The sequence below is a fragment of the Protopterus annectens genome, chromosome 6.part0 (genome assembly GCF_019279795.1).
Source record: "Protopterus annectens isolate FY-2018-M chromosome 6.part0, PAN1.0, whole genome shotgun sequence".
Taxonomy (NCBI): Eukaryota; Metazoa; Chordata; order Ceratodontiformes; family Protopteridae; genus Protopterus; species Protopterus annectens.
Genome location: NC_056737.1, coordinates 401,231,728 through 401,259,681, shown reverse-complemented (window position 1 = coordinate 401,259,681; position 27,954 = coordinate 401,231,728). Strand labels below are relative to the sequence as shown.

At 41.4% G+C, this 27,954-nt stretch overlaps 1 protein-coding gene across 2 annotated transcripts in view; it reads right to left on the bottom strand.

The window, feature by feature from the left end:
• LOC122804338 (spectrin beta chain, erythrocytic-like) overlaps positions 1-27,954 on the bottom strand; it is a 2,132,081-nt gene that overhangs the window by 1,152,188 nt on the left and 951,939 nt on the right. For both annotated transcript variants that reach the window (XM_044074141.1, XM_044074142.1), the window contains one exon: positions 5,368-5,480. In XM_044074141.1, the coding sequence (XP_043930076.1) occupies positions 5,368-5,480 (113 nt within the window). The remainder of the gene's footprint in view (positions 1-5,367; positions 5,481-27,954) is intronic.

Sequence of the window (27,954 nt, the reverse complement as noted above, 5' to 3'; positions counted from 1 at the left end):
TTTATTCAATCCTTATCAGACCCATCATTGGGTATAATGCCCCTGTTCAGTATAGACATATGCAACAGTTGGAACGCCCATAAGATTCCTTACTAGGAGAACCCAGGGTATAAACACATTGTCTTATATGGATCATCTTTAAACCCTGTCTCTAAACTCTCTCTCCTACAGGTCGCTGAGAGGAAATCTACGGCTGGCATATAAGGCATCCTCGGATCCAGCTCTGATGGACCTTTTGCACATCCATAAAATGAACAGCATCAGAAGCACTAGATCCAAAGATTTAAATTTTGCTTATGCCATAAATAAGACATGTTGCTAGACAGATGTGTCTCAGAGGATCCCCATGCTCTGGAACACGCAACCCATCCATGTAAAGCAGAAGCTATCCTTAACCCTATTTAAGCATTACCTTGACCAATGGATGGGAAATCGTAAATTCATCCTAGGTCTGTTCCCCATGTCTCTGACAGACAGATGCAGACAGTAATGCCCAAACTAATGTAACCCCTCCCTAACAAAACCTCTGGAAACTTCCTAAGATATCCCCTTCTTAATAAATGCACATGACACATACGGACACAATTGGTTTGGATTGCATTATTAGGCTTATAATGACCCTGGTGGACATTAGCCTAGTATATACCTATGAACCTATGAACAAATGATCCACAACATGGAGGCACTGTTTTGCTGTTACTCCTGGCAGTAGAAAGACTTCCTTTGTGACATCCTATCTCTGTTGCACATTGTCCTGAATAAAGAGCACTTTTCATCTGGACTAAATTTAAACCCAGTAAATGTAACATATGTGTAGGAGTTAAGATGGACTTATTCTGGTTTACAACTATGAGAATGTCTTGGAAAACTAATCTCCAATTAATGCTGCAGAATTCTTATGCACTACTATTAGGCAGTCATCCAATGAAGGAAAATGATTACTCCACAGTTTCAGGAGTAGATACAATAATTAAACATCCTGCAAACATTTTCATATCTGAAGACAGGCAAAACAGGAGGACAACAAACAAAGTAATAATTTACTACCTGGAAACTTGAATATTTCCTGTAAGAAGGGCTTATGTGACTATTAATGACTCATGACAAGTTGAGGCAACTTGTTGAAACTGAAATAATTGATATTCATCCCCTGAAAAATCTGCAAAATACTCTATCCCTATTCACACCCATATTACCTATAACTTACGTAAACCACAATTGAAGTTGCTTTAATGTAGAGGAGATGGGATGAATCTCAACAAGGTCAGCATAAAATGACTTATAGAGCTACTGGATAGGAAGACATGGATCCTCCATGACCAAAGATGACAAAATTATGTTCTACAAAGGGCAGTGCAGTCTTTAAGCTGTACCATTCTGAATATTTTCTGTCATAACAAATGTATTCAGGTTTTTTTTAGGTCTGGTACCAAGTGTTGCATTTCTTTGGGGACTGAAAAAGTCCTAAATAAAATCGTGTCCCTTCTTGATGTTCTGGGACATACAGTACTGCCTTTTTCTTTAATAACTATTTAATTTAATGTAATGCAATCTATTATCGGCCAAGGTGAAGTTTGAGGAATATTTAATAAATATTTAATACATGAGGAACTCCTGACATTATTTAGAATATTTATTTTAAAAGATGTGCAGCACCCATATGTCTGATGCAATACTTTCCCAACCCGTTACAGAAAAACAAAAACTGAAAACAGCCTTAAGAGCAAATTCTGGATGTGGTCTCCAGGATCATCTCTATTATCTGCACTTGGGACAATAAAAAGGAGGAGAGGACGATACAGCCTGCTTCCCCCTCAATATGTTTTCTGTGAGTGTATCTGCTTTCAATACAAGAGTTTCTTCCTGACTGGGTATTTTCCTAAAAAAATGGTGCTGTACACGTGCGGTAAAGCTACTTCACTGAAGTTATTATCATTTTCCTCTAGATCACTTAACACTTCTGTAACAAAAGGAGATACCGCCAGCCTAGCTAGCTGGAATTTTGTAAATAATTATACGTTCTTTGTGAATATTAACTTGATTTATATAAAAATGTGACAAAAGGAGATACTGCCAGCACAGCTATCTGGAATTTTGTAAATGGTTATGTGTCATTTGTGAATGTCAACATGCTCATGTAAGATGCTTGTGTTGCAGCTGTATTAGAACTGTATGTCATATTGTCCAGACATGTGCTGAAGAGATATTTTGTGAAGTACTCAGCAAAAATGTATATGCACTATTGCAACTGTTTAGATGTATATATTTTAACAGGGGAGACTGAAATACAGGAGATTAACTTGCAAAACTTCAGAAGAATAGTTGAAATTAAGTTACTTTATGGCTGGGCCATAAACAGAGATGTTATCTTTCATTTTCAGCACAATGGGAGACAATGTCTAGAGCTAGAGGTTTTTTGTATTGTCTTTAAAGGTGGAGGAATGTAAATTATTTTATGACTTCCACCATTTGCCAAAAGATTTGAGGTATATGTATTTTCGAGGTGGTTGCTAAATGCAGTGGGGGTTTTCACCTGGGATGGTCAGATGACAAGAGGTGATGTCATGCTGCAAGTTACCCCAGCAGTGACATTTGAAATATTAATTTGGGAACTCTCTGAGAGAGAGAGAGAGACTGGTCATTTTGCATTTTGTCTTTGGCCTGACAAGAACATCCACTCACCACATCTGCCTGCTTGTTGCTCTGTAAGTTAGTTAACTATGGTAATTTATCTTAGATACAGTCAGGAATATAGTGAAGTATAGCTTTGATGTTTTATTTACTTATTTGAGACTGTCCTGCAATATTGTTTTGTCTTTGCCCTGACAAGAACATCCACTCACCACATCTGCCTGCTTGTTGCTCTGTCAGTTAGTTAACTAGGGTAATTTATCTTAGATACAGTCAGGAATATAGTGAAGTATAGCTTTGATGTTTTCTTTATTTATTTGAGACTGTCCTGCAATATTGTTTTAAATATTTCCTGTGAGTTTGAACTCTGATGTAACTGTGATTATGTACTGAGTATTTTCTTGTTATTTTATTATTTAATATTAAATACATTTAAACCTTTTAGTGTGGCTGATATTTGTGAGATATATTTAAGTTCTGAAAGTACTTGCATGTTTATTTGGTGACACTGTGGGCCACTCCTAATAGCCTTGCTCTTGTTCAAACTTCCATTTGGATTAATAGTAATATTACACAGTAAGATTGGACACCCTTTATTAACAGCCTTAAAGGAGCTGATAGGGAAGTGGTGGTAGTGATAACTACCTTATAGTCTGGGCAGAAAGGGGCACAACTGGTAAACCTGTGCCAGCCTTTCCCAGGTGTGTGTATGTGTGAGTGTGTACAAATCTGTGTGTGTGTGAGCTACTTGGGCAGGGACACGTACCACTGGTTGGACAGAGAGGGTGTTAGAGGTCTTGGCTTGGCCACTCAGCTATGATCTCAACTCTATAGCTGTGCCAGTGAGGAGTCTTACTGAGGATCTGAAGAAAGAGGGAGAAACCAGCCCCAGACTGACTGTGGTCTTTGTGTGCTCTTAAGGGAAACTGCACTTGATGCAGAGAGCTGCATCTGGAAATACTGTGTGTGTACTTGTCATCCTCCCAATGTACATCCTCCACTGGTGCTAGTGGTGAGGATTGATGATCCTTGATTACTGTTCCAGTGCTAGGGCGTCACAACTTCAAACATGGTTTAAGTTTTTACTGGTACACCCAGTAGCTGAACTTTCAATTCTTTAGGAATGCATCTGTTCTCATCCAGGCATATCTTTCCAGAGCTACATCTAAAGTTGATGCCCTTCTGTGCTGTATGTATGCATCTTACACACTTGAGCGTGTGTATTCCTGTCTTATCAGATAGATGGGCATTGAAAGAATGGGTAGGAGAGTACAACATATGTGTTATGTATTGCCATCCCGAGGGGGTGGGGACGGCGTAGTGGCTCCTGGCCAGCTATCTGATATTCCACTATTAGGATACATAGCCTGGAGCACAAAGCAGGATGCTGGTTCTGGGAAGGGAATGCCCTGTGGCTACTAAAGCTAGTGACAATAGCCATTGCCAATGCATGTGAAGGAGCATGCATGCACACAGTGGAGAGAAGGGCATAGGTAGTCACTGCAGTATACAGATGCACATGTCACAGTCAGGGGAGGGGATAGGTTACAGTAATTCCATCATGGTTGCCTACTTGATGGCTGTGACATGGACAGCACTCAGTCAAAGAATAAATGGACTTTGATGACTCTCACCCTGGAGAGGAATGAATAAGAGATAACATAAACCCCAATACAGAACAAATGGGCAGCCATGAGAGCAACTTGATGATGAGCAGATATGGTGGTAGAAAAGCTTATTAGAAAAAAATTCTCAAAGGTGAGAAGAACTGAAGAGTATTTATATCAATGCACCTTACATGTAGGATTCTCATCACAAAATTTCAGAACCTCTGCTAGAGGGACACACATGGTTGTCTTTGCAGGGAAGCAGATAGCTATGGAAAATATTGCTAGACTAACAAAGAGTAATTGCTGAATAAACCCAAATGGTATGATGTAACCCTTTCTGATTGCAGTTGTCTGAATGTTGGTGCATGTTTGAGAGTGTCCACGGGTGTTGTATAAATGCACATGTGTGTGTGTGTGTGTGTGTGTGTGTGTGTGTGTGTGTGTGTGTGTGTGTGTGTGTGTGTGTGTGTGTGTGCATGCATGTTTGTAGCAGCTGTGCTGCATAGGGTGTTACCTGTAACTGTATGGTGTTCGATTCAGAGACATGATAACCATCAGAAGTTAACGAGATGTTGCTCCATGCCACTTTATTGTGCCTCTGAATGACATTCACTTTTACGTTATCAGGCACAGTATCATTGCCCAAAGAGTGCCAGATGAGAGATTTTGTAACAAACCTGCCTATTTCAGTTAAACAGCCAGCCCTGAAATAATAAGCTTCTTTGTTAGTTTAGTGGAATCTTTGTGCATTTTTGCAAGCTAATATCTGTGACACATCTTTGTGCAACAGCTTTACAAGACTAAACCTCAATGACTAGTGTGACTGCTCCACTTATGGTACCTTGTTTACTTGCATTAAAGCAAATATTGTACTGTCTTACAAGGTTTGTTTCCATGGCCAATGTCCACTCTATTCCATTTGACTCTAGATGCTCTAGTAGCATCCCCACATGCATCCCTACCCTTTGTCCCTTTGATCACTTGAAAGAAGTGGAGGCCACATACGTTTTCACTGTTAAGAAATATAGTTAAAATATTCTTCATGCCCAAAGTCTTTTTGTACTGTCAGTGAAGACAATCATTAAGTAAGAACAGAGTAACAGTGATGTACATAGCAGACCCTTACCTTTCCAATCCTCTTTCCTTCAACAGCCAAGGCTTTCATCTTGGAGAAATAATGATAGAAGGCCACAACATAGGTGATGATGGATTTTTCATCAGGGTTTTCAGTATAAACATCTGTAAAGAATTGACAGATATTAAAATCTGCTATGTGTAAAACCACAGATGATGCAAGGCAATGGCTCATACAAATATTTTCAACCCCTTGTTCTAATACTTTAAGTATAGTCTTAATGGCACTAGGAGACAAATGCTTTCTGCAGATCATAACAGCATAAAAATATCAGGCAGATACAGGTGCTATCACCCGATCAGTCTGCTCAGATGTATACCTAACAGTTTTATACTTTACAGTTGCTCTCTCAAATCTGTGCATGTTGGAGACAGCTACTGACTCTTCCTATAAATGTTAAAACTGCACCCCAAATTTAATATAATGTATTTTGGTCTAAACACTACCCTTGCATAAAGTAATATACTCTTATTCTGCTCCAAAAAAATTCTCCCTTTTATTTTCAGCAACAAGCAGTACTAAAACTATTGCGTTATTTTGTCTAAAATCTCATCTGAAACAATCTTGCATTTTCTCTCCATTAATTTGAAAATTTTAAGCTAGGCCAAAGGAAAACTCCAAAAAAATACTACTGAAATTATAAAAAAAATTCAGCTAAATTTTGTGGAAACTGTGGAACCTTCTCTATCAATGTCCATGTCACCTAGAGATGACTTTGTAGCTGGTTTGTATTCACAGCTGAACAGCCTTAATGCTTCCTGCATGTTAATGATGAATCCATAGCATGCGCTCATGTAAAAAAAAAATGAAGAAAGAATTGGGGTATACCTTCACTTGGGTGGGCATATTTTTTAGAAAGCTTGAATGAATTAAAAATATCCCCCACCACAATATTCTGGAGTACTGACACTTTAGTAAAAATGTTGGTGTGTGTGTGTGTGTGTGTGTGTGTGTGTGTGTGTGTGTGTGTGTGTGTGTGTGTGTGTGTGTGTGTGTGTGTGTGTGTCTATGCATGCAAGAGAGTGTATGTATATATATATATATATATATATATATATATATATATATATATATATATATATATATATATTACGTAAGTGTCAAGCAAGAAACACACTACAGTTCTTGTATAAACAGTAACTGTGTTAAAACAGGAACCAAAAGGTATGAGAAGGTGGGAAATAAACACAGCAGCTTAGTAGAAGAGTATCTGTCATGAGAAAGACAGTTCAGTTGACCAGCTGCTCTTACAGCAAAAATTCAATAAAAGTACTTAAATAAACTTCAGGGTTGGTAGGCTTAATTGCACTTTTAAAATAAATGATATTCACACACAAGTCTTTAGCAGAACTGAACAGTCACTCCAAACTCTGGGATTCACAGAATTCCTCTCCAACAGGAATACTAACTCAACGCAGGTGAATCAGTTAGTGTGAATGACAGATTCTGATTCAAAGACATGGTAAAGAAAGCTGCAGTGAGAAACACCTCACTGCAGCTCATTATCATGTCTGTGAAGCGAAAATTGCTCTGTTGTGCTAGTGTTCTCCCTAACTGCCCAAATATCAACTTATCAAAGGTACCAGCTACTAGCGCGCGCGCACACACACACACACACACACACACACACACACACACACACACACACACACACACACACACACACACACACACACACACACACACACACACACACACACACACACAGCCCCTCCCCCACCATTGCTCAAACTCACATACCAGCAAACATGCTCCTACACACACATACAGACTTGGCATCCCCTAACTAATGTGATCACCCAGGGAGGCAGACAGACACACACACATTCATTCAGCTTCATTCCTGACCCTATAGACATAAATACACACACACACACACACACACACACACACACACACACACACACACACACACACACACACACACAAAACACCCCCTGTGCTACTTCACTTACCTGCACAGTGAGCACTTCATATGAATGAATGGGGTAAATGAAGTGTTTTGACAGCATTTACATATCATCCTAAAGTAAACTTTTATTTACCTGGGGGATTCTCTAAAATGCTTAGCTGAGGGGAGCATAATCCATAATCAATGTAAATTCACTATGTAGCAGATAGTACCTAAGGCCCGCTTTATAGTCAGACATTTCCATACAATTGTGAAGTATGTTGTCTGAGTCTGATCTAACTTTCTACTGAGATATCAAACTAGGGTGTTCCTCATTATCTACTCTTTGGGAACCACTCACCACTCTCCAGGCCCTAACCAAAATCTGAGGCATCTGTGTAAATAGAAAAAGATTTAGAAATGTCAGGAGAACCAAGAACTGGTTCAAGAGATGCTTAGCTTGAGCCTCTTGCTTACTTCTCCATCTTATTTTGTCCACCTGACGTGCTCTGGAATCATACCTTTAGTCAGGCTTATTAAATCAAGCCACATAATTGAACTCTGAAATAATTTTTTTGTAGTCCTTTGCAAGTGCTGGAGAATGTATGAGGGCACCAAGTTTACAGTCACCTGCAAATCTGATCAGCCATAAACCCTTAACATTACCATTAACCTCTCAGAAGTAAATGCCAAAGAGGAGTGGTCAAGGACTGAAACCTGGGATGCAACAGTGGTGTTTGAAATCTGGCCAGAGTGCCATGAAGACCAAAGGGAAAGATGATATACTGTAAAAATTCACTGCAGTAAAGAATGCATTCTCCTCTTTCACCTCTTAGGTTAAGGGAATCTGTTAATGCCCCTTAGTCAGGTGAAGAGTAGTAAGAAATCTGATTCTACCCAGCCACTCCATGAAGTTATCCTCCCCAAACACAGGGTAGCTGTCAAATTGAAGGCAGTGATAAGTTTGAGGAAATCATTACACAATCAGACTGTAACATCTAGTTTTGGCACCAACACAGCTGGGTTACTGCACTCACCACTCACCTGTTCGGTTATTCCCAGCTTTAGCATCATTTTAATTTCCCTTCTCTTACTGCTTGCTTCTGGGCTTTTGCATTCAACAGGGTGTTAAGTCAACATTTTTTTTCAGGAATGGTTTCTGTGTGGTGTTTAAAAGAAATGATCTGCCTGTTAACTCACACATGGTCTTTATTTCTCAAAAGAGATTCTTGTTCTTCTTGCTTTTGTGATTTTGAGAAGACATCTACCATAACTTTTTGGGTAACATTTCTTTCCCCTTGTTCTCCATCTGTAACCTCAGATACTGCACTCAGCACATTTGCCTGTCTTTCTATCCTGGGCTTAGAAAACATTTTATGATAAATATGTTCAGTGCACATTTTCCCATTTGTCTCAGCTTACAGTTCCTTATTCACCTGTTTGATTACTTCATAAGGTCCCTGCCACTTAACAGGGATCGTATTCTCAGTTACAGGACACAAATGTAAGACCTAGCCTTCCACTTAGTGCTGGACATTTCAGTTAATTACTTGTGGTTGACGAACTTGTGCTCTCTCAATCTATTCCCACAAAATGGGCATTATCAGCTTTGTCCTTTAGTACACTACTACATTGTTAAGGGTGAGTCATTTTCCTCCCATGTTTCTTTTACTATGTTCATCAGCCCTGTAGGGTGCCCACCATACAACAGCTTAAAGGGACTAAATCCTTTAAAGGCCTGGAGTACCTCCCACATGGAAATCATAAAACGGGGCAACAGGTGGCCCCAGTTTTTCCTGTTTCTTTTCTAAATAACTTTTCTTAGCACAAATTTCAGGCACTTATTGTATCTTCCCACAAAACCATTCATTTGGGTGTGGCAAATAGAAGGTCTTACCTGTTTTACCTTGAAGCTTTGGCAAAGGTACTGCATAATTTGGAAAATAAAAGGAGTGCCTTTGTTGGTGGTGATCTCCTTTGGTAGCTCTACCCAGAAGGAAAATAGTGTCTGTTCTTTTGTAATCTCACTGTAATTGTCTTTTCTGGGGGGATCAGTAGCATAATTCAGGAACCACTAATATATATTGATACCCATTGCTGGTCCTAACCAAGGGTTCTACAGTAACTACTGCAGTTCTTTCAAATGGCACCACAATTATAAGCATAAAAAATAATGGGTTATTAAAGTCCAAGTTCAGGGCTGCTTTCTGACATTCAGGACAACTACCAAGGCATTCAATTTCCTTCAGGACACCAGGCCAACATTTGGCCAAGACTATAATTGTTGTCTTATATAAGCCCAAATGGCCCCTGAATATATGGCTGACGGCCATTTTCCTAACTATTGCTTTAACTAGTTTTGGTTCTATTAATTGTCATGGAATATATTCTCTACTCTTTCTTTTGCTACCATATGCAACAGAATATCAAATATCAAAGTATGTGTAATCCTTCCCCAGTACTCTGGATATATTCTCCCTTGCATTGTTCAGTGTATCATCTTTCCACTGGGTCCCCTTAAAATTCATGCAACTTAGTTATTGATTGGGATCCCAATCATTTGTTATGCCCTACGAGGTAGAAGTCACCACTTCTTTTCTGACTAAGACAGGTAAAGGGTGTCTCCATGTCCCACTCTTCTCCAATGAAGGGTAGCATATTTCAATGCTCGAAAGGATTCTTACTATACTCTAGATATAAAGCCTTATTCAGTCAGACTTCTTTACATTCTTCAACCCTTTCTTGCAGTTTTATCCCAACTTTACATTTATGGAGACTCTTACTTAGCTTAACCTTTTTTTGTGTAACTGCCTCCTACCACTAGATTCCTGGAACATTGTCATTCCCTGGGTGATTGCAACCCCCTATCCTTACTGGGATTTACTTCAATGCAGGGGCAGGGATCCTTTACCTCTCTAGACAAGGTTAGCCACACCATAGTTTTCCCTGGGCCTTCCATCGTGAAAACAGGTTTAAAATAGCCCATGATATTACAAGTCCATAGGCTGGTGGAGGCATCTGTATTCTGTAAACTGCTGAAACACATTGTGTTTATCTTCATAGTAGCAGTTGTATAGGGTCTTTTAGTGTTGGCCCCTCCCACTGTCCCAGCAGGTCCTTAAAAACACAAAGTCCTTACTTCATGTGTAGCATAGGGCTCCTTGTCTACCAGGTGCAGGAATTTCCCTAATTAGGTTTGTACCTCCATTTGGGTGACCAGGTAGTGCCTTTTCTCCCTGTGATAAAGGGAAATACTGTCAGCCCAGCTAGCTGGAATTTTGTAAATAATTATACGTCATTTATGAATATTAATATGATTTATATAGAAATGTAACCAAAGGAGATACTGGAAGCCCAGCTATCTGGAATATTTGTAAATAATTCTATGTCATTTGTGATTACTGATATGATTTATACGGAAGTGTGTGTAAAGTACTGTGCTAAAATGTAACCACAGCATGCCCTATTGTAATAGAACAGGAATGTACCGGCACTATTTTGACTGCTTAGATGTATATGTTTAATGGAATCTGGAACACAGGAGGTTAACTTGAAATAATTTCAGAGAAAATAGTTGAAATTAAATAGTTTCATAACCACATAATAAAAGAGATGTTATCTTTCAGTTTTAGTGCAGTAGCAGACACAATGTATAAAGCTAGGTTTGAGATGTAGAAGTTTTTTTTATTGTTTTATGACTTCCAAGATCTGCAAACATCTGCGGGATATGTATTTTTCATGGGGGAGATGCTAAAATTCTGTTAGCGTCTGGCAAAGGGGGCTTAGCTTGGGAACTAAAGTCAGGTGAAAACAAGTGCTGTCATCCAAGCTAACCCAGCAGTAATATTTTATATTAATTTAACAACTTTCGGAGAGAGAGAGAAACAGTGCATTTTGTATTTTGTCTTTGACCTAACAAGAAAGTACAGTTGTGTACACTTACCATAAATGTAGATGTTCGAATGTATTTACTGTTGCAGTTATCATCTGTGGGTTATCCCTGCTGTGGTAGCTCTTGGCTGGCCCCAATACCAGAGTCAGTGTTTTTGTGCGTCAGCTGCTGTCGCCTGTAGTCTGACGTCAAGTTGTCAGTACAATAAAGCAAGGCAGCTGACATCATTACAACAGTTTTTCTTGCCCTAAGCTGTCAGAAGCACAAGGGAAAAGAGAGAAGTGGCCCTGTTGGCTAAGAGCCACCTTGGGAAGCATGTGTCCCCTTAGGGGAAGATGTGAAATGGGGGATGGAGGGAGGGAAACCCAAGACTGCAACAGTGAATACACTAGAACATCTACATTTATGGTAAGTGTACGCAACAGTACCATGTTCTTCATGTTTCACTGTTGCAGTCATCACCTGTGGGAAGATTCCCAAAGCTGAGGTAAAGGGTGGAAGGATAGGTAGAGTCCTAGATATGGGTCAGGAGGCCTTGCAGAATTGCAGAGGCAAACCCTGCTCTGGACTCAGGAAAGAGAGGTAGGTGGTAATGCTTTGTAAAGGTATGATCAGAGGTCCAGGTGGTCACTTTCAATATGGCCCTGGTAGGAACTCCTCTGAGGAAGGCAGTGAAAGTGGAGGTTGCCCTAGTGGAGTGGGTACAGATTGACTTAGAGATGGGTTTCCCATGTAGTCTGCAGCAAAAATGGCTACAGTGTGAAATCCATTTGGAAATGGTTTGTTTGGAGATGGGCTTACCCTCTGCCCCTGATGTAAAGCTTTCAAGAAGCTAGTCAGTTTTTCTGAATGGCTTAGTGCGGTCCAGAGGGTATCTGAGTTGTATGTGCATGTCTAGTGAGTGTAATACTTTTCCCCCTTGTTTTGAGGGTTGGGAAAGAAGGTGGGAAGGTGTATAGCCTGGTTAAGGGTCACATCAGATACCACCTTGGGCATAAAGGAGGGATTAGTCCTAAGGGAGACTCTGTCTGCATGGAAAAGTATGATGGGCTTGACAGCCATGAGAGCCTGAAGTTCTGAGACCCTTCTGGCTGACGTGATAGCTAGCAGGACGGCAGTCTTCCAGGAGAGGTATTTCAATTCTGCAGAAGCGGCAGGTTCGAAAGGAAGTAAGGTTAGTTTCTCTAACACATAATTCAGGTCCCAGGGTGGAGCAGGAGGTCTTCTGGGGGGGCCTGATATTAGAAGCCCCATCTGAGGAATTGCTTAATCAAAGGATGAGAGAAGAAGGGTGCATCTGAATCATAATGGGCAGAGATGACTGAAGCATGGATTTTAACTGAGGAGAAGGAGGCCACTATTGAGCAGCTCTGCAAAGTAATCCAGGATGAGAAGGATGGAAGGTTGGGAGATACTGCCCCCTTTGCATTGTTTCCAGGAGCAGAATCTTTTCTGTTTTCCTGCATAAGATTTTCTTGTGCTGGGCCTTCTGGCCTCTGTGATGATGTCCAGGACCTGTTTGCTTAACAGTGACTTCTTGTTAGTTTTTAGTGTATGAGCCATGCTGAAAGTTTGACAGTTTGTAGGTCTGGGTGCAGTACCTTCCCCCTCTCCTGGGTCAAGAGGTCTGACCTTAGTGGAAGTAGCTTCGGGGGCTGTAAGGTCAGACTGCATAGTAAGGGGTACCAATACTGTCTGGCCAATCTGGAGCGATGAGGATGACCTTTGGTCTCTCCTCTCTTATTCTGATCAGAACCTTGGGAATAAGGGGCAGAGGAGGGTATGCGTACACAAAGAAGGAGCTCCAGGGGAAGGTTAAGGCATCCACCTTCCATGCTAGGAGGTGATACTCCCTGGTACAAAACTTGTGCAGCTGGTGGTTGAGGTGTGAAGCAAAGAGATCCTCCTCTGGGGTCCCCCACTCCTGGATGATTTGCAGAAAGATTTCTCTGTGCAGCTGCCATTCGTGGAGGTCCAGTAAGTTTCTGCTTAGGTGGGCTGTCAGTGTGTTGTTCATCTGTATTAAGTATTTGGCAGTTAGGTGTAGCCCCATGGTGGTGGCTGTAAGCCACAGGCTCATGGCTAACCTACACAGGGAGAAAGAGCGTGACCCCCTGCTTGCTGATGTACCAAATTACTGTGGTGTTGTCTGGTTTTATAAGGAGGACCCCTGGCCTGAGATGGGGTTGGAAGGAAGTCAGAATGTTCTGCACTGTCCATTTTTTTCTGGTTGATGTGCAAGTGAAGTTTCTGGGCATTCCAGAGGCCTTGGGTACACCTGCCTGCTAGATGACCACCCCAAGCTATGTCTGTGGTGTCGGTGGTGATTGTCTGGCTGGAATGGCGGAGGATGAAGGGAAGACCTTTGTTCATGGCACAGGCCTCTGCCCACCAGAGAAATTCATCCCTTATGCAAGGGATCAGTGTGAGAGTGGTCTCTAGGGACTGAGAGTGCTGGCACCAAAGATTCTTTAAGTACCACTGAAGCTTTCTCATGTGAAGCCTGGCAAAAGGGATGAGAAGGAAGCAAGATGCCATGTATCCCAGGGCTTGCAGGAATTAACATGCAGTGAAGTGACTTCTGGAAGCCAGCTGGATGAAGTAGAGAGGCAGGAAGTCCTGCTTTTCTGGGGATAGGAAGGCCATTAGGGTTGCTGTGTCTAGCACAGCTTCCAGGAAAACAATTTTCCTGGTGAGGTTTGCTTTGTTTTTTTCTCATTGATGGTGAACCCTAGGGAAGTTAGAGGAGTTTTTTGACAAAGAGAAGATACTGGAGCAACTTTTCTTTGCTGTTTGCCTGATTGAGGCAGTCATCCAGGTAAGGGTAAATCTGTATATTTCTCTGTCTGCAGAACGCTACAGCTGGGGCTAAGCATTTGGTGAATACTCTGGGAACAGTAGATAAGCCAAAGGGTAGTGCAGAGAACTGAAAGTGCTGATTGCCTGCTCTGAAGCACAGGACATTTTTGCACGATTCCCTGACAGGGATGTGAAGGTAGGCATCTTTTAGGTCAATTCTCACTAGCCAGGCATTTTGTGTGAGCATAAGCAGGAGCTGCTGCAAGCTTAGCATTTTGAATCTGGGGGCCACCAAGGAGATGTTCAGTTTGGATAGATCCAGGATGGGGAGCCAATAGGTTCATAGGTTCATAGGTTCATACTAGGCTATCTGCCCTAGGGCATTTATAAGCCTAGCCCAGAGTTTTTTTTCACCCCCCTTTTCTATACTATGCCCATTATTTCATTTTTTTGTTGTCTGTCGCAGTGACACTGCCCTCTTTTCTGGGAACAAGGAATAGTCTGGAGTAAAAACCTTTTCCTGTTTGATCCGGAGGGACAGGTTCTACTGTCCCCTGGGATATTAGTGTTTTTACCTGTTTTATTGCCTCTGCCCACTGGTTTGGGGGAAGGTCTGGGTACCCTCTTGGAATTGGGAGTTCGTTGAAAGAGAATCAGTATCCCTGAGAAATTATTTTTAATACCCATTTGTTCCTGGTTATAGAGACCCAATTGTCCTTGAAGAGGGTGAGCCTTCCTCCCAGTTTCAGATGGGTGAAAGTAGGGCAGAGGGGGAAGGGAGATTCATTGTGAGGGCTTACCATAGAAGCTTGGCTTAGAACTCCCTGCCTTAGAGGCGGAAGTGGTCCATTGTTTGCTTCTTTGCTGGCCCTAGGATAGAGGCCTGGATGTCCTGTCCCTGCAGCGCTTACTTTAGCCCTGTCTGCTGGGTGCAGGGAAGGCCCAGTGCTTAGAGGGGTAGTTCCTGCTGAATCTGGGTGGTTGAACTTGAAAGAAATCTTTTACTGTTTGCATAGATTTTGCTTTGTCTTCTATCTTTTTAAGCACCTCTTCTGCTTTTTCCCCAAACAGGCACTCCTTATTTAGTGGCGCATCAATAAGTTTCGACTTGATATGATCAGGGAGAGCTTGTTCCTTCAGCCATGTATGTCTTCTAATAACAGATCCTGTTACTGTACCCTTCTAGAGGCTTCTATGGCGTAATATCCACATTGTAATGAGTGCTGACCACTTGACAAGCACAGTGTAGTAATTCTGCCAGCTCTTTTGAGTTGGAGAGGTAGCAATCCTTTGTTTTATTTGTTCCAAAGTGTGTTGTTGATATTTTAACATATGGAACTGACAACTGAGTGCTCTGATAGCTAAGGTTGCAGAGGTGCATACTTTCTTATCCCATCTGTCCAGAGCTCTGGAGTCTTTGTTAGAAGGAAGAGAATTCTAGGCAGAACTACTCTTAGCGCCTTTGGGTCCCTGTGTAATGACCTCAGGGTTTGCAGCAGGGATTCTGTACAGGTATTTGTGAGAATCCATTACTCTGTAGTACCTGTCCGGTTTAGCTGGAGCAGGAGGCAGACCATCAGGGACTAACCTGGATTCAAGAAAAACAACATCCACCACTTCTAGAATAGGTGGGATGGCCACGGGTCTTGTGCTGGGGCAGGTCCATAAACTGTCTAATTAGTTTCTTTGACTGTGGGTAATCCTGAGATTCCCACTGGAAATGTTCCCTGATGGACTGGAGGGTTCCCCCAAAGGAGAGGTCCTCTGGAGGGGATGGATTCCTCTGCATCTGAATCCTCATAAACAGTTAAGAGCTGCTCTTCCTCTTCAAAGGCAGAATAATCAGATTTCTCAGCCTCTTGGTCTGTTAAAATTTCTGGAGAAGGAAGCCATTTCCTTTTTGGAGTGGGGGCTTTAGTACCTCAGATAAAGGAGATGAGATCCTCTGCCATGTTAAGCATTTGAGGTTGGGGTGGGGAAGCAGTAGCAAGATGGTGGCTAGAAGCAGATTTCGTAGGAGTGGCCTGGCTTCAAGGCCTGACAGAATCTGTCGGTCTCTGAGAAATGGTGGTCGGAAGAGAAGACGTCAGTTTTAGTCTAGAATCGGTAGTGCAAACGGTCTCCTCGGAAGCCAGTGCCTGCGTCGTAGCTCTGGACCCGTCAGAGGCAGAGACAGCCAAAGGCTCGGAAGACAAAGTGGATTTCTGCGGTCTACCGGATTCGGCAGAGGCCTACATCGAAAGCGAGTCGGGCATCAGGGGCTGTGAAAGCGCCTCACTGAATTCCGGAGAACTGATGATTTGCTTAGCTGTAGTGTCATTAGTAGGCTTAGCCTTGTGTGGCCTGTCTCTATCTTTACATTTTTTCGGAATGTCAATGGATTGTTGGCTGACAAATACCATACTGGTATTCAAAGACAGAATACGAAAATAATTTTCTACAAAAAGAGCTCTACAGTGAGTGGTTCTCGCATTAAAGAGGGCACAGAACCGGCAACAAGGGATGTCGTAGCCTGGGCCTAAACAAGTGATGCAGTAATAATGGAAGTCTCGGTATGGGATCTGCTTTCCACAGGCGAGACAATTATTAACTTTTTCAGACATCGGTTAGAGCAAGAAAAAAGGGTCCTCAACGGGGTACTTAGCTTTAGATGTTTTCTGCTGAAATTGGACTTCTGGTAGAGACTGACCGGCACTCGTGTGAACTGCTTCTGCTACGGGCTCCACAGCAAGAAAGACTGATGTAATGATGTCGGCTGCCTTGCTTTACAGTACTGATGACCTGACAGACTACAGGCGACAGCAGCCGGCACACAAAAACATTGACTCTGGTATTCGGGACGGCCAAGGGCTACCACAGCAGGGATAACCCACAGGTGATGGCTGCAACAGTGAAACACGAAGAACATCATCCACTCTCACCATACCTGCACTTGCCTTGCTGTAAGTAAGTTTTTAGGGCATAGTAACTCTTTTAGATTCAGACAGGGATATAGTAAAGTGCAGCTTACATGTTTTCTTTATTTGAGACTGTCCTGCACTGTTATTTTAAATATTTCCTGTGATTTTGAACTCTGATGTAATTGATTACTTACCGAGTATTGTCTTGTTATTTTATTATTTATTATTAAATGTATTTAAACCTTTTATTTGTGGCTGGTCTGTTTAGAGATATTTAATCTCTTAGAGTACCTGCATATCCATTTGGTGACACTATACAAGCCACTCCTAAATAACCTTGCTCTTGGTCAGACTACCATTTGGATTAATAGTAACATTACACAGTAAGACTGGACACCCTTTGCTAAGGGCCTTAAAGTAGCTGATAAGTAGTAACTGGTGCTAGTGGAAACTACCTCATAGTCCGTACCAGCCTTTCCTAGGAGAGTGTATGGGTCTGTATATAAATCAAATCTCATAGAGTGTGTGTGTCAGCTACTTGGACAGGGACACAAAGCACTGGTTGGAGACAGCGGGTACTGGAGATCTTGGTTTGGCCACTCAGCTGAGATCTCAACTCTATAGCTTTGCCAGTGAGGAGTCTTACTGGGGATCTGGAGAAAGAGGGAGAAACTAGCCCCAGACTGACTGTGATCTCTGTGTGCTCTTAAGGGAAATTGCACTTTACTGTGTGTGTACCTGTCATCCTCCCAGTGTGTACATTCCCCACTGTTGCCAGTGGCGAGGACTGAGGCTCCTTGATTACTGGGCCAGTGCTGGGATGTCACACTCCCCATGAACACACACAACATTGATGGATTTCAAAAAGTGTGGGCTTTATTTTTTGCATATATATTGGACTTTTGCTAAGGTGATCATGTTACCAGAATCCAAAAGCCCTTATAATTGTTGTCCAACTGTTTTATCAGATACTTCATCAACTTTGTATTAGCACAATAACAGAATGCAATATTAGCCAGCCTTTTTGGAACTTAATCACATTCCATGACCTCATAACTGATTCCAATACTCTTCTGTATGGAAGTCCTTACTCCCCCCTTAATATTTTAGGAGTATTCAGTTGCTTATCACACTTAAAAGCACTTCAGCTTATTTACAGTTTTATCAACTAGCTTGGTAATTGACTCCTTGGCCACATTTTCATAACATAACATAACATAACATAACATAACATAACATAACAGTCTTCCTACTAGAGTCACAAAGTTTTCAATGGGTCGGTCCACTTCATGAACCCACTTTTTCATAGTTGCTGGTAAAGCCCTATTTAACCTGTTCATTACAAGTTCTTCTAACAGTTTCCTTGTTATTAAGACAGTACAGTTGTGTATACTTAATATAAATGCAGATGTTTGAGTGCATTCACTGTTGCAGTTCTAACTTGTGGGATTTCCCACTGTAGAAGCCCTTGGCCGGCCCAACTACTACAGAAAAAATTTCCCTCCTCCAGGAGCAGTCGAATGCCCTAGCCAGTGTTACTACTCTTGGGTATAAAGGGAGATGGATGGCACCATGACCTTAATGTTTTTCTTTCTCCTACAGGTAGGAGCCCCCCCCCCCCGAGATGCTCAGGTCAAGGGTGTGGTGCACTGTAGCCCAAGAAATGGAAAGGTAGGAGGAGGAGGGTTAACCTGACTGAGAAGGAAATTGTCCCAGCTCACCCTGTAGGCTGGGGGGGGGGGGGGTGAAAGAATACTGCAACAGTGAATACCATTGAACATCTGCATTTATGGCAAATGTATACAACTGTACTATGTTCTTTGTGTTTTGCTGTTGCAGTCCTGATGTGTGAGATGATTCCCAAAGGATGAACAATTAAGGAGAAGCGAGGATGCCCTGCAAGATGGCAGTGACAAATCCTGCTCTCAACTTGGAGAAGGCTGAAAGTTGATAATGTTTGGTAAAGGTATGCACTGAAGACCAAGTTACAGCCTCCAAAATGTCTATCATGGGCACCCCTTTAAGAAAAGTAGTGTAGGTAGCAGTAGCCCTGGTAGAATCTGTCCTCACAGCATCAGGGTGGTTCCTCCCAGGATGGCTGTGACAGACTGAAATATAGTGGGATTTCCATTTAGAGACAGTTTGCTTAGAAACTGGTTTTCCCTCAGAGCTAGTGGCAAAGGCCACAAACAGTTGGTCTAATTTTCTAATAGTCTTGGTTCTGGCCAAGCAGTAACACAGCCGTCTATGTACATCTAAGGAATGAAGTATCCTTTCCCCTTGTTCTAGGGGTTGGGGAAATGTAGGGAAGTGTATGGCTTGATTTAGGGAGGTCTCTGTCACCACTTTGGGTATAAAGGAGATGATAGTCCTGAATGAGACTCTGTTTGGGTGGAAGATGAGGAATGGTTCCACAGGCATGAAAGCCTGAAACTCAAACCCTTTTAGTAGAGGTGGTAGCTAACAAGATGGCTGTCATCCAGGTCAAAGGTTTCCACTTATAGGAAAGCAGTTGGTTTGAACGGTGGTTTGAACGGTGAAAGGATAAGTTTTTCCAACACAAAACTGAAGTCTCAGGGTGGGCGGGAGGCTTTCTGGGTAGCCTGATGTGAACTAACCCTCTCAGAAACTATTTCATGAGGGTTGAGAAAAGATGGGAGGCTGAGCAGGTATGTAGGCTGAGAGAGCTGAAGCATGGATTTTTATTAAGAAGTAAGACAGACCAGACCATAACATCGAAAATTCAAAACACTGAAAACCCAAAACATTGAAAACTCAGAACATTGTAAGTGTGCTTCATAACACTGAAAACTACTTTGCACAAGTAAATAAGATCCCCTCCACCTACACCACCACCTAACAAATACACTTTCTACTATGTTTCTGCAGGGGGACAAGCCCCCCTGCACCCCCACCCCCATAAATTAAATATACCAACTCCAAGATCGCACTACAGTGGAAAGAAGTTAATTTCCTAACCTCAGTGTATACAGTGAGGTTAGGAAATTAACTTTTTTCAACTGTAGTGCGATCTTGGAGTTGGTATATTTATATTATTGGGGGTGTGGGGGCAGAGTCCCCCACATGGGGGTGCAGGGGGGCTTGCCCCCCCTGCAGAAACATAGTAGAAAGTGTATTTGTTAGGTGTCATTATAGGTGGGCAGGATGCTATTTACATATGCACTGTAGTTTTTCAATGTTTGTTTTGGGTTTTCAGTATTTTGGGATTTAGATGTTTTGGTCTCAATGTTCTGAAATTCAGTGTTATGACATTTCAATGTTATGAAGTAGACCCGGTTTCTGCTGAAACATAGAGGATGGATTGAAGAAAATCATTAACAGTCTACATGAATTTGCCTTATCCTTCATTTTCTTGAGCAGTGCCTCAGCCCTGGAGCTAAAGAAAAGTCCTTGTCCAAAGGGGCATCCAGCAGGTTGGATTTGACATTCTCTGGAAGGTACTGCTTCTTCAGCCAAGCATGACTTCTTATGACAGAGCCTGTAGCTCTATCCCTACTGGAAGCTTCCACTGCATCATAGCCACAGTGCAGGGAGTGCTTTGCTACCTGAGAACAGGAATTACAAAGGTCCAATAACTCTTTAGAGAGACTCTTGTTCTCCATGCCCATCATTTTCTTGGTATTTAACTATGTAAAACTGGCAATCCAAGTCCCTCATAGTAAGGGTAACAGATGTGTAAACTTTTTTGCCAAATCTAAGGTTCTACTTTATTTGTGGGTAAGGGGTTTTTGGAATATCTAGCTCTGGCTCCCTGGGGTCACAGTCTCGTGGTCTGTTACAGGGTTCTTGTAAAAATGGTTGTGTGAATCAAGTACCCTATAAAATTTGCCAGGCTTTCTAGGAGCAGGAGGCAGGGAGTTTGGTTTTAAAGAGCAGTCATGAAACACATTATCCACCACCTATAAAACAAGAAGAATGGCAAGGTGGTTGTGCTCAGGATATTAAGAAACCCTCTAATTTTTCCCTTTGATTGAGGATATCTTGAGCTAACAATTGGATGTGTTCCCTCTAGGTGTCCAGGTTTTCCCCAAAGGAAATATCCTCATGACAAGAGGCTGTAACCAGGTTCTCTTCTGAGTCTGAATCCCCAGAGAAGGGGAATGCAAGCACCTACTTCAAAGGTAGAGTTCTCCTGGGTCAGAATAATCATGCGACTCAAACAGGTCAGAAAGGTCTTCTGGCTGGGTGTCTGTTTTTTTTTTACATGAGGAAGACTGGATCTAACCAGACAGATTAGTTCTTCAGCTAATCTTTCAGGATCCTTTTGGTAAACCTGGAATGAGTGGCCTTAAGTCTGATGACGATTTCCTATGCAAAATGGGTGCATGGCTCCCGTGGACAAAAAGTTGCTTCAATGTCCTAGCGATGCAAAAAGCTGTCATTGGTCTTAATGTGGTTGTGGAAGCTGGGGCCTACAAAGCAGTCCCAGACCCAACTGACAAACTGAGTCCAACAGCTTGAAAAGATGTTGAGAGATCAGAAGACATATTGGACTCTGAACGGGTCTCAATAGGGGCCTGTTTCACCATCTCTGTTCCGGAAGGGAACTGAGAAAGCGCCTCATCTTCTTCAGTGATAACAAGCCTAGGAGTTTGAGGCCCTAAGCCTGGGGTGTTTATTCTTACACCTTTTTCACTTAGGGATATCTAACTTCAGATCTACTGACAGATGCCAGAGGATGCGAATGGCCTGACAATTCATTAAGGTGTCTAGCTAGAGTCTTGGCCCTATGCCTAATGGTCCTGCTATTAAATCTGTGACAAAAATGACAGTTGGGAATGTCATGTTCTGGGCCCAAGCAAGTCACACAAAAGGAGTGGAAGTCTCAGTGTGAAATCTGTTTGCTACAGCAGAGACAATTATTACTTTTCTATGACATTAGTCAAAAGATGCATAAAAGGTTCCCCAATAGGGTACATAGCTTTTTGGAGTCTTCTTTCTCTGGTGCAGACTGACCAACACACTGACTGGCACTCTGCATCAGGCTCCAACAGCAAGAAAGAACTGAGGTCATGGTGCCAGCCTACTCCCCTTATACCTAAATGTAGTGACTTCAGATAGGGCTTCTGCCGGCTCCCGGAAGAGGGAAATTTTTCTCTGGTAGTCAGGCGGGTGAAGGGCTTCCAGAGTGGGAAATCCCACAAGGTAGGACTGCAACAATGCAACATGAAGAACATCTTCAGGATCTAGTCAATTTTTAACAATGTGTTTTACTTCTGAGAGATGTGCTGCTTTTTTAAGCCTGGAAAAAATCTACTAGTAAAACTTAAGGGCTTGGGTCTCTGAAATGACCCTATCCATTGCCAATAAAGTTTTCCTCACTTTGTCAAAATCACTACAGTGTGAAGTAAGAATAATCATCCATGCACACGAGAAGCAATGGCAAAATTTGAGCCCATCTGGACCAATGCCATCTCTCTTTGTTGGCTATTGTCTATGTATGTCATGAGACTGATGTCACTGGTGAGAGGCCTGAAAGGAGGTTCAGGCATTCACTGGCTGATGAACTTGGCTATTGTTACAATTCTTTCTGCAGCAATAGTTATTACTTGTAGCAGCTGTTCCACGGTGATCACCTTTTTTCTATTAACCCCTGCAGCATGGCTCCAACAAATCTTTTAATGGTCAAAATTTTACAGTTGCACAGTTCAATGAAAGAATCTCTCAGTTTACCATGTGGAATTAACAGTAACTGTTCAGCAGCAACAGGTGAATTGGAACCCTCAGTTAATTTACTGCATCCACTACCTATAGAAGTTTTAAGCAGCTGACAACTAGAGCTCTTGTAAAAACAGTGATTTTATCAGGCAAAATATAATCAGGCTGACTTATCTAAAAGATGAATAAAAAAGTAGCGACAGGTGGAATATTAAACAGCAACTCAGTATAACTTTCTCTGTCATACAAAGTTCACTTGCCTGTCATGTGACAAACACTCAAAGATGCTAACACAAACTTCAGGGCTAACATTCCAAGATGCATCTTTAAAATCAGCAACACTCACACACAAGTCTAGAAGATGTATGCACAACTGTCAATTCAAAAAAAATCTCTCATTGCTTTTTCAGTCTTTAAAACAGTGCCTTTTCAAATAAGCAAACCAAACATCTCTGGCATACAAACAAACTCTTTTAGACAGTACCTTTTTGGGTGAGTAAACCAAACATTTCTGGCATACAAATCCTTCTAAATGAGTTTCCAGTAAAATGACTTTGGATCCCAAACTACCAAGACATCCACTAGCAGTACCCAAGTCCAAACCAAAACTCCAGCCTCACAGTGAAATGTTCCCGCCTCAGTACATCTCTCCTTTACAAAATACTCCAGAATCCTATGGACTTTCAAGCTAGAAACTTCTGCCATATTGCAAATTCACTGGCCTTCTAAAGGCACCAGCTGCCTTTTTTTAACCTGGCTGAAGGTAATTCACTTTATATTTACATTTTTATTTTATCCCAGCATGACCAATTGGAGGCCCAGCCTACATACCTTAAAAGAGACCAGTCCCTAATCCTTGCTTTTCTTTTTTCTCCAATAATATAAACTCTGTTGTACACCTTTCCAGATACTCTACTTAAGTCTAAACTGAGCACTGGCTTACCATATGACAAAACTGAAGCCTGTGTGTGTGTGTGTGTGTGTGTGTGTGTGTGTGTGTGTGTGTGTGTGTGTGTGTGTGTGTGTGTGTGTGTGTGTGTGTGTGTGTGTGCGCGCGTCATGTGTAAGGGAGTGTGTGCGTGTGCCCATGCAAGTGTGAGCAATTGTGTGTGCATATACATATGTACTACACAAAATAAATATGCATGCATACACACACACATATACATAGATATACATATTTATAGCTATACATAGATATATAGGGTCTATATTACATACTCAAAGAGACACTTCTTCGAATACGTAATAATTGACACCAAAACACAGAAATCCAAACACCGCGAACTGCCACGTCCACAAATATTTTCCTAGGGAAAAAATTCAGTTGGCCGTTCCCAGGGTTTACCCCCTTTTTACCAACGTAGAGCGATCTCAGACTTGGTACATTTAGTTGGGGGGATGTGGAGGGCGAAGCCCACCACTTAAAATAGATAAGAAGTGTGTGTGTTGTGTTTACGGCCCTGCAAATTTTTTCCCTAGGAAATAATTTGTGGACGTGGCTGTTCGCAGTTTTCAGATATCGGTCTTTTGGTGTCGATTATTACGTATCTGAAGAAGTGTCTCTTTTCGAGTACGTAATATAGACCCGATATATGCATGTGTGTGTTAAAAAAGTATACCTTTCTAGTGTTAACATTTTATAAGAGTACTTGATTGAATTCAACATCCTTCACCAAACTATGCTACCCTACTCTCCTGCCAGTTAAAATAATAGTGAACACATCATAAACCTATTCCTTTCATTTTTTTTTATCCAGAAATTAAACATACTCTACAAGAAAGAAGTTCTGGTAAGGTTTCTTTTACCCATGCTAACACATTAAGATGTTTTTTCAACCTGTAGACTCCTCACAAAAAATTATATCGGTTTCCTCATCAATGCACTACAGAAAAACCTAACATTACTAGTACTCATTTTGCTGGAAAATGAACTGAAAATTGTTGTTCAGCCTCTTAAAGTGCATTTATCAGTGCCATTTAATCCAGAAACCCTTTAAATGTAAAGAACAGAGCACATGGTGATCATATGTTTTATACTTTCAGTGTTATTATTTTTGTGGACACGAAAATGAAGTTTTATTTCCCACTCTCTCTCTCTCACTATATATATATATATATATATATATATATATATATATATATATGTATTTATATCACAGTGTTTATGATGTATGGGTTTTATGATCATATACTTTGGCCATGTAAACATGCATGAAATTAGTCTTTACCTCCACAGACCACGTTCAGTGATTTAACTAGATATATATTTAGGCTCAGGATGAAGCATTTCTAGTAACATTCACAAAACAAAACTCTTAGAGGCCATTGCCTCATCAGTGTGAATGGGGCACTTTAATCTCTTCTTATTTTATTTATTTACTTTATTTTACATTTGTTGACCGGGATAGTCTGACTGGAGTCATGTCCATTTTCAGCGAAGGCCCGGAGAGAAAAGCTCCAAGACAAACAGTAACATTTAATAATAATGAAAACACATAACAGATTTGATATGTACAAAGAAAGAAAAACAAATTTACAACTTAGGGTTACCCCCTGGTTATAGTCTGGGGAAAATTGAGAGTAAATTGAGTAATAATTTAAGGTAAGAGTTAGCCAGGCTTGTTACAGTGGCATAGCTACTTTAGAGCCAAATGTTGTTCGAGTCTGGTTTTAAATTGGGTTAGGGAGGAGAGCAATGTAATATTAGCTGGGAGTAGGTTCCAGACAACAGAGTTTGCAAAGAGGGAGTCCCCAGCTACAGGGTTAGTTTTGATAGTTTGAATTAGTAGTTTGTTTGGGGATCGAAGCAGTCTCAGATTGTTATAGGGGGAGATAATATTTTTAAGGGCTGGTGTATTATCTGGATTTAGGAGGATTTTCTTGGCCACAACCAGAAGGTTACATTGGATAAGACTGGAAAGTTCTAGCCACTCAAGCTGTTTAAGGTTGATGCAGTGGTGTGTTCTAAAGGGCAGGCCAGTGGCAAACCTGGCAATGTGACGTAACATGTTGATAGTCTGATAAGTACAGACTTGTTTAGATTAGAGAGAAGGGGGGAAGCATATAGAAGTGTTGAGAATAGGTGAGAGCGGGCTGTAGCAATCTTAGCTGGAGGGGTTAAGAAGGCTTTTATTCTGTATAGTGACCCAAGTTTTTTATTTATGGTCTTGATCAATTGGTTTACATGTAGGTCAAATTTTAGGTTATTATCAATAAGGACACCTAGTAGTTTTGTAGAAGGGTCAGGGGACATAACTGTCCCATCTTTTGCATTTATGGTGAATGTAAAAGCAGTAGACCTTTGTGTGGGTGAGAATAGCAGCATTTTAGTTTTTTTGGGATTTAGTAACAATCGACGTTCAGACAGCCAGTTTTCTATTGTATTAAAGGTGGCCTAGGTAGCAAACTTCAAGTCTGCAGGAGATGTAGCTGAGCAAATCAGGGTGGAATCATCAGCATATTGGATACAGCTAACATTAGGGATGACAGTATATAGGTCGTTAATAAAGATGGAAAAGAGAAGGGGCCCTAGTGTAGAGCCTTGTGGGACTCCAAGGGTGTTAGGTAATAGGTTGGAGAGCTTGTTCTGCCAGAGAACAGCCTGCTGCCTCCCACTGAGGTAAGATTTAAACCACTGAAGGGCTTTAGAATCTAGACAATAAGTCTGCAGGGTGAGTATCAACAGTTGATGATCCACCATGTCAAATGCCTTGGAAAGATCCAAGAAGAAGGCTGAGGATATTTGATTATTGTTTCGGTTGTTATTAATATTATTGGTAAAAGCTAATAGGGCAGAGGTCGTGCTGTGGTGTGGACGGAAGCTATGTTGGGTATCGGTTAAGAGGTGATTCTGGATTAGGAGGTGCATAAGTGGTTTGTGTACACATTTTTCCATGATCTTTGAAGTGGAGAAAGTATAGCTATTGGTCTATAATTGGAGAATTCAGTGGAGGGACCTCCTTTATGTAGTGGAATTACATAGGATGTTTTCCAAATGGTGGGAATTTTAGCCTCAGCTATGGTACGATTAATTAGCATAGAAACTGGGTAAGCAATAGCATCAGCTGATTTATGAAGGTATTTGGCAGGGAGTTGGTCAGCAGAGAGTGTGGTGGTTTTTAATTTTTTGATTAAGGTGGAAATAAATGATGTGGACAGTGGTTGGAAACTGAAAGGGAGTAAAGTTACGTGGGTGACACTGTCGGGGACGGGAGAGCTAGGAGGTAATTGGCTAGCTAGAGCATGAATTGTCTCAGTAAAGAAATGGTTAAAACTGTCTGAGACATCCTCAGGGGATTTGTCAGTGGTAGCAGTGGGGTGGGGTAGATGTTTTACAGGGATGAAGCAAATTATTCAGACCAGCCCAGAATTTCTGAGGGTTGTTCCAGTTGACTGTCTGTAGATTACAGTAGTATTGTTTTTTGTCATGTAAGATGGATTTTTTAGTTTCATTCCTAGCTTGTCGGTATTTAACATGATCGTGGGGGCCTTTAGTGGAGCGCCATCTAACCCAAAGTTTGTTTCTATTGTGAATTTTTAGTCGAGACAGTTTAGAAAGCCATGGTGCAGTTTTAGCTGTAGTTCGCTTTAAGCGAGCAGGTGTGTGACAGTCAAAGATTTCAAGAACTTTATTGTTAAAATATGCAACTGCCTCCTCCAAAGGAGGTGTATTAGTACAGACCAATTACAGGAGTTAAGTTCCTGCTGGAATTTGGCAGGGTCAAAGTTGTTTTTGTTTCTAACTTTTCAGAGAAAGGGTATTTGCTTAACTTTTGCTTAACTTATACATATTGTTTAGTTCTCTGTGCCACTGAAAAGTACAATTGTCATAACTCCACAGCCAAGAATGATACCAACAGAAATATCACAGAAGTTTTGTGTATATCCTGAGTTGGTCGTACAGTTCCCCTGGTTAATCACTGGGTAGTTAAAAATCACCCACAATAACAGCATTCCTACTTATGGAGAGTTAAGAATATTTAGGAGTGCTGTGCAATTATTTGCAGACATCAAGGGGGTTCTGTAACATGCTAGGATCTGATAGCTGATCTGATTCAGAGTGATCAGAATGAATCTCTATAAGCTCCAGTTGAGGATCTCAAGGTATCTGTCTTGAGTTAATGTGAGTTTTAACAAATATGGATATGCCAATCCCAGTTTTCATCAGGTATAAATGAGTAGTAAACAAACAACTCCAATACTGAGGCAGTGTAATCTGGGCACATACCAAGACATAACTGGATGTGCTCCACAATGGACAGCCTCACGGTCAAGCAGGTTGTTCTTTTGAGCATTAAGTAGAACTACCACGATATTGTCCAATTGTTGACTTATTTTGGAAGTTAGGTTGGGAGGTCCATCAGCTGGATCTTGACTAAAAAGACACAATGGGTGGCAGAAAAAGCTTTTGCCAG